Source organism: Notamacropus eugenii, chromosome 7 (assembly GCF_028372415.1).
Source record: "Notamacropus eugenii isolate mMacEug1 chromosome 7, mMacEug1.pri_v2, whole genome shotgun sequence".
Taxonomy (NCBI): domain Eukaryota; kingdom Metazoa; phylum Chordata; class Mammalia; order Diprotodontia; family Macropodidae; genus Notamacropus; species Notamacropus eugenii.
This window is the reverse complement of record NC_092878.1, coordinates 14,380,240-14,387,845: the sequence shown is the minus strand read 5'-3', so window position 1 is coordinate 14,387,845 and position 7,606 is coordinate 14,380,240. Positions and strand designations below refer to the sequence as shown.

At 38.5% G+C, this 7,606-nt stretch overlaps 1 protein-coding gene across 1 annotated transcript; it reads left to right on the top strand.

The window, feature by feature from the left end:
* The first annotated feature begins 6,435 nt into the window (after positions 1–6,435).
* Positions 6,436–7,371, top strand: LOC140513452 (olfactory receptor 11G2-like). The gene has a single exon (XM_072623143.1). The coding sequence runs from the start codon at positions 6,436–6,438 to the stop codon at positions 7,369–7,371; it is 936 nt and encodes a 311-aa protein (XP_072479244.1).
* Positions 7,372–7,606: the final 235 nt, after the last annotated feature.

Here is a 7,606-nt window from a genome sequence, read left to right as displayed (position 1 = left end):
GCTGCTACTGTACACAATGTTCTCCTGATTTCACTCATTTCACTTTGTATCAGTTCTTTTAAGTCTTTTCAGATTTTTCTGAGTGCATCCTACTCATCATTTCATGTAGTACAATAGTTTTCCATCACACAAGTTGTTCAGTCATTCACTGACTGATGAGCATCTCCTCAGTTTCCAACACTTTCTCATCTCTAAAAGAGCTGCTATAAATATTTTTGTATACATAGGTTCATTTATTTTTAGTTTTTAAACTCTTTGGGACAAAGACCTGTTAGTGATATTTCTGAGTCAATAGGTGTCCTTGGTTTTCTAGCCTTTGAGCACTGTTACAAATTGTTCTCCAAAATAGTTGAATCAATCCACAACTCCACCAACCGTGCATTAGTGTCTCTATTTTCCCACATCCTCTCTAACATTTGTCATTTTCCTTTTCTGTCATATTAGCCAATATTATAGGTGTAGGGCGGTATTGCATAGGTATTTAAATTTGCATTTCTCTAAGCAGTAGTGATTTAAACATTTTGAATATGACAATAGAAGTCTTGGATAACTTCATCTGAAAACTGCTAGTTCATATACTTTGACCATTTACCAATTGGGGAATGGGTCTCTTTTTTTGTAAATTGACTCAGTTCTCTATATATTTGAGAAATGAGACTTTTATCAGAGAAACTTGCTATAAAAATTTTTTGACAGTTATGATTGCTAACATTATCTTTTCCTTCGTCCTATTTTTCCCTGTTAATCCTTACTCTCTCCTGTCATCTTGTCCATCTTCAAAAGTGTTTTGCTTCTGACTACCACATCCCCTAATCCACCCTTCCTTCTATCAGCCTCCTTTCCTTTTATATCCTCCCCACACACATATACTCTTGGATGGTAAGAAAGATTTCCATTCCTAACTAAGTATGTTATTCCCTCTTTTACCCAATTCTAATAAGAGTAAGGTTCAAGCACTCCCCCACCTCCTTTATCTCCCTCTCTACTGTAAAGGCTCTCTCACACCTGCTGCTACCTATTCAGTTGTCCCCAAGGCTTTACCCCCTTAACTGACTTTTCAAACAAAATAATAACTTGGCTCATTGTAATGAATGCAGTTGCAATCCAGGGAAAGTCTAACTGAGCAGAGAAACGAAACAGAAGAAGAGAACCGGAAAAAATCACTCAGTACATAAACAAGCTCTCTTTATGATAGAAGAACTTTCTAGGGACAGGTCCTGAGATAGAAAGAAGTCACCGAAATTTAAAATTCTGGAGCTACAGGCTATTCTGAGCACATGATCTCCCCTCACTCATGTGTCTTTAAGGAAGGTTTCTCTTGTGCCCACTCTCACCTGCAGATGCTGAGCCCATTGCTTTAGGTAGTAGAACAAAGATTAATTTGTTGATCTTTGTAGATTGTGATGTTTATTATATGTGCATTTGTTTTGATACATGAGTCCTTATGATATTTAGTATTATCTCTTTTGAATTTATTGTTAAATGTTTATGATTAAGGCTTAAAGGTGTAATTATGGTACATGGCTTTGTATAAACAGAATCATGGTGCTGGAGGTTTAAGGGGAAGCAAGATGAGTTGGTGAAGTATATTCCCACATAACTGGAAAGAAAGGCATCTTTAGGGAGAAAATCTAGGAATAAGGCCAGAGGAATAAAGCTAAGGACAAATTCTAAGTCTTCTAGCAGACGTGAAGTCCCCTTACCACAGGATACTTTCAGCTTTGCCCATAATTAATCATAGTAATAATTCCTGGTGAAAATTCATTATGAGGTTTGAAACATAACTAGATTCTCATTTGATAATAATGATGGCTAACATTTACATTACAATTTAATGTTTGCAAAGCATTTATATGCATTATAGCATTTTGATCCTCACCATAATGCAATCAGGTAAGTGCCATTATTATCTCCATTTCACAGATGCAGAAATTGAACTGAGAAGGGTTCTGACTGGTCCATGATCACATAATAAGAGCCTGAGGTAGGATTCAAACCCAGATCTTTCTTTCTGCTCTGTCATGCTGTCTCCACACAAAGCATGAAATATGCTCTCAGTAATTTTTTTCTAATCAGCCAACCTACACACATTAACAAATAGCTTTGAGCTCCAGGGAGGAAGGTGAAAGCCTCTTATAATTATTATCTAAGAATTTCCAAAGTCAAACCTGTCTCTATACTCAAAGAACTTAGATTATGCAGGGGAAGCACATTACATAAATGAATAGAAATTAATTAATCAGGAGAGAAAGCATTAATGCCTGGGAACTGGAGTGGGATGGGGGATTAGTGGTAAAAGGGGAAGTACCCCAAAGGCAACCTTTTCACATAAAATAAAGGGTATCTTTGCAGGCAAGCAGCCTTTTCAACTCACTCCCCCACTCTCCACAGTGGCTTATTCACACTTTTTTTCCCTCCTTAAACTTCCCATGGCTCTCCCAGAAGAGCAAGAGTAGAAAGTGACCTATACGAGTGAAGAAGATCACAGACTCATCCAACTATAATGTAGTTAAGTGGTAAAGTGGATACAGTAATGGACCTGGAGTTAGGATGATCTGGGCACAAATCTAGCCCAGACATATACTAACTGTGTGGCAATGGGCAAGTCACTTAACCAATCTCAGTTTCCTCAATTATAAAATGCTACCATTATAGCACGTGTTGTTCTACATTATTTTGAAGATCAAATGAGATAATATTTGTCAAGTTATAGATTGGTGCTCAGACCTTCTTGGAAAAAATCAAAAAAAGTACTGGTGTTATTTCCCAAATGTCATAGATTAGAAATAAGGAAGAAACCCAAAGGGTTTTGCTTTTTTGGATTTTTTTAAGATTTCAATACGATGACTCAGAAGCGGCAAGCTCTCAAGAGGAGGAAAAAACTGGAACAAAGTTATCCCTAGACACTATTCTTCTTCTGTAGATAATTAATTGACCCCTCAAAGAGTAGAGTTTGGACACGCCCTACAAAGCAGTTTATACATATACCCTTCCCTCCTCCAGCAAACACTGAGATAACATCATACCAACCCCATGGTCACTGCCTTTCTCTAGCCTGGTTGTTAGATTGAACACAAGTTTTACAGCAAGAAAAAAACAATCAGAAACTAAGAGAACCTCAGAGCTATGAGGGACTTGTGAGTTCATCCAGTGCAACCCTCCTCCTTGAAGCATGAATCCTCTCCAACCATCACCACAAGAGCTCATACTTCCTTTGCTTGAAGACCTCTACTGATAAAATCTGTAGCCCTCAAGAGAAAAGAAGAAAGGGGAATTCTTGACTCCAGGTTTCTCTGTAGTTCTCCAGCAAAGAAGGTGATGTAGCACTTACAGCTAATACAATTGTCTAAATACAGAGATTCCCAGGCTCAGTCTGAGGCTCCCTCTCTGTCTGGTTACTGGGCAGTTGATTATGTGGTACTTTTTCCCTCCAAGGGGCATTTTTATATATCACAATGGAGAATATATTCATTATTTGTGAGGGCTTTGAGCACAGAATGCATGAAATGGGAAATAAATTTTAACTATATCCTCAAGCCCTCACCAAAGCAATGAAAGACCATTATTTACCATGCTACTTATCTGAATTAGACTGTCTGAGTTAGGCAAACTCAGGGTGTGTGTGCGTGTGTGTGTGTGTTGGGGAGGGGAAATCTAGTGCTCTAGCAGTCTCATAAGTGTCCTACTAATGGCAGAATGAGTCCATCCAACCCCTACTATAAATACACCTAAGCAATCAGCAATGTCTTCACCTAACTGGTTGCAATGGAAAAGTCCTTCCACAAACCTCTGAGTCTGCTTCTTGAGGTTCAGTGAGTTAGTTCCCCTCCTAATCGCACTCTCTAAAGCCATGTGTAAGGCCCATGATGCAGGAGAGGGGTTTGCTCAGGTTTTGTCTACAGAATGGGAAACCAGCGAGGGGAAATTTCAGTCAAGTAGGATAGGTGGTAAGCTGGTTCTCACACTAATAATAACAGGTGATGTTTCCATAGTATATTAAGGTTTGCAAAACCCATTTGGAAGCACTTTGTGTATGGGTTTCACAATGATCCTGTCGTGTGGATGCTGTGACTTGTACTATCTCAATTTTAAAAAAGAAAAATATAGAAGCAGTGTGCCATAGTGAACTGGGAGTCAGGCTTAGAGTCAGGAAGACCTGAGTTCAAATCATGCTGAAGAGTCCTAGGACAATCACTTAGGCTCTATTTACCTCAATTCCCCAGAACTCTAATAAATAATAGGTGGATTGAGATTTGCCTTCATGTGTTGTTGAAATCACATATATTTGCATAAAAATGAAGAAACTGAGGTTCATAAAGGTTAAGGCACTTGCCCACAGTATTAGTATTGGAGTCAGAATTTGAACCCAACTTTTCCTGACTCCAAGTCCCACAATATATTCTCCCATGATGTGATATCAGATTCAATTACAACAGTTTTCATTTCTCTATCAAACTGGTTCAGTCTGAGTAATTTGTATGTATACACACAACTTCAGAATAATTCTACCTGTGTCCCCATCCAATATGGCACAATGTCCTGTGTAAAACAAATATTGAAGGAAGCTCTGCTTCCAGGTCACTAAAATTAAACTTGGGTGAGCCCAATGGGACAGTGCTTCTCTAAAGAGCAGAGACTTCACTAAAGTGTCAGTCTTGGAATCAGGAAGATGAGATGCTCACTAGCCATGTGACCCTGAACAAACCATTTAACCTCTCTCAACTTCAGCTTCTTTATGTGTAAAATGGAGATGATAATAGGACCTACTTGGGAGGAGAAAATGGCAAACTTTCAAGCACTATGCAAATGCTACCTGTTATTACTATCACATTTGGGTAAATAATGTTGAACTCAATGAGAGCCATAATTTAGAGCTCTAAAGACTTTTGATATCCTCAGATCCTACTAAGATCAAAGAAAGTAAGTACTTTAGTCACGGTTGAACAGGTAGTAACCAGATAAGCCAGTATTTGTACCCTAGATTTATGACAAAAAATCCAGCTCTGCATTTGACCCTGAAGCTGTCTTAGATGCAAACTATTTTTGTAATCCATGCACTCTGGTTGAATGTCCTGGCACAGTGATAATCTCACAGGCATGGCAGTAAATGAACTTTTCTTTCCTTCTCATGTTTTCTGAGAAACATCTGAGTCACATCTTCAGACAATCAGAATTACACAGAAAAGGAATGTTTTAGAAAATTATTTGAAGAGTTAAAATGAAATAAAATAGATATTTCATAACTTTCAAAAATATAAAACCCTTATATGTATTTTATATTACCTATCAAACATACAAGCCGCATGGCCATCGGTTACTCATGTAACTTCTCTGTGCCTCAGACACTTCTTTCAAAGTATAAATTGGAAAAGATTTGCAAAACAGATCAGTAGTAAGAGCTTCTAAATTAGAAGTTCCCAATGCTAATTAAATGAGACAGAGCTTCCCTCTTTCCCTCCCTGAAAGAGGGAGAGAGACTGAGACAGAGAGAAATAAGAGAGAGAGAGACAGAAAGAGAGGGGAGAGAAAGGAGAGAGAGAAAGAGAGAAAGAAATGAGAGATGAGATGAGACAGAGATGATAAAGATGCTAGTAAATATAAAGACAAAGAAATACATATATAAGTGATACAGATATGGATTAGATAAGTATGGATATCACTGTAAATATAGGTTAGACATAGGATATAGGACATAGATAAATGACACTAATTGATATTGCCAGTAGATGTGGGGACCTGATTAGACACTGAATCACAAAAGAGCAGATCTAAGAGAAAACTTGGAGATCACTTGATAAGCTATTGTCATTTTACAGATGAAGAAACTAAGTCCCTGAGAAATTGAGTAATTTATCGAAGGATACATAGTCAGTAAATAGCAGACCTGGGGTTGAAAACTCAGGGCTTTGACTTCAAGTTTACTGCCCTTTCATGATAAATGCTGGGATTGGATGGTCTCAGCAATCACTTCTTCCTATCTGGGAGTCAGGAAGCTCTCCCTTCAAATTCCACTTCTGTCACAAACTGACTGTGTGACTTTGGGGAAACCATTTAACCTGTCTATGTCCCAGGCAACACTCTTATACATTTGCATAGCCAATCTGGACTGGTAGAAAAACTTCCCTATATCAATGAAAATTCGAAGAGCAAGAACCATGACTTATTGAGGCTTGATATGTATGTGTGTGTATACATATACACATGTGTATGTATATGTATGCACGGGTATACACATACATATATGTATACACACACACAATTATATATATAATTGCATATGTACTACATATAGTACAATATTCTGATTGATTAAGAAATTTGATTAAGAAATGTTTGTCGTATGTAAATTTGTTATTAAGATCTTCAAAGAGCTTTTCCCATTGGTGAACATTTTTTCATTCAATAATTGCTATTTTTTTAATGACATGCAGGAAAATGAATGTCTCCAACACCTACAACAACTTTAGTGATACAGATGGTTTCATCCTCCTTGGATTCCCCTGTAGCAGAGACTTTCAGATCCTCCTTTTCATACTGTTCTTCATCATCTATATCATGATCCTTATAGGAAATGGTTCTATCATCTGTGCTGTGCGCTGGGACAAACGTCTTCATAACCCCATGTACATCCTCTTGGCCAACTTCTCTTTCCTGGAAATCTGGTATGTCACTTCTACTGTCCCCAATATGTTGGTCAACTTTCTCTCTAAGACCAAGATGATTTCCTTCTCTGCATGCTTCCTCCAGTTCTACTTTTTCTTCTCCTTAGGTGGTACAGAATGCTTTTTTCTGGCCATTATGGCATTTGATAGGTATCTGGCCATCTGCCGACCTCTGCATTACCCTACCATCATGACAGGACATCTCTGCATCTGTCTGGTGGTCAGCTGCTGGGTGGTTGGCTTCCTCTGGTACCCGGTTCCCATCATCCTTATTTCCCAATTGTCCTTCTGTGGTTCCAAGGTCATTGACCACTTCCTATGTGACTCAGGCCCACTGCTAGCTCTCACCTGCACCAAGGCCCCTTTGATAGAGTTCAGCTGTACTATCTTGACTGCTTTGATCCTGTTTGGACCCTTCCTCTACATCATGGGAACATATGCCCTGGTCCTGAGAGCTGTGTTGAGAGTTCCTTCAGGAGCACGTTGGCATAAAGCCTTATCCACCTGTGGGTCCCACTTCACTGTGGTGTCACTGTTCTGTGGCTCTGTGATGGTGATGTATGTAATGCCAACATCAAGCCATGACGCAGGAACACAGAAGGCTGTGACCCTCTTTTATTCTGTGGTGACCCCACTTTTAAACCCTTTCATATATAGCCTTAGGAACAATGAGATGAAGGATGACCTGAGAAAATTTCTGGGTATATAGGGTTGAAAGTCTTAGCAAAAAAAAAAAAAGCCTCAGAGAATCATATTAATTTTAGATTCTTTCTTCAGGGAAGTATCAAGAATAGCCAGCATATATCGTGGCTCCATTCCCACCATTCCAGCTACATTTCCACTCAGATATCTCAATAAGACCTCAACTATCCAAAACTGAATTTATCTTTCCCTCTCAAAAAAATTTCCCGTTTCAAATTTTTTAATTGTATTAATAGTACATC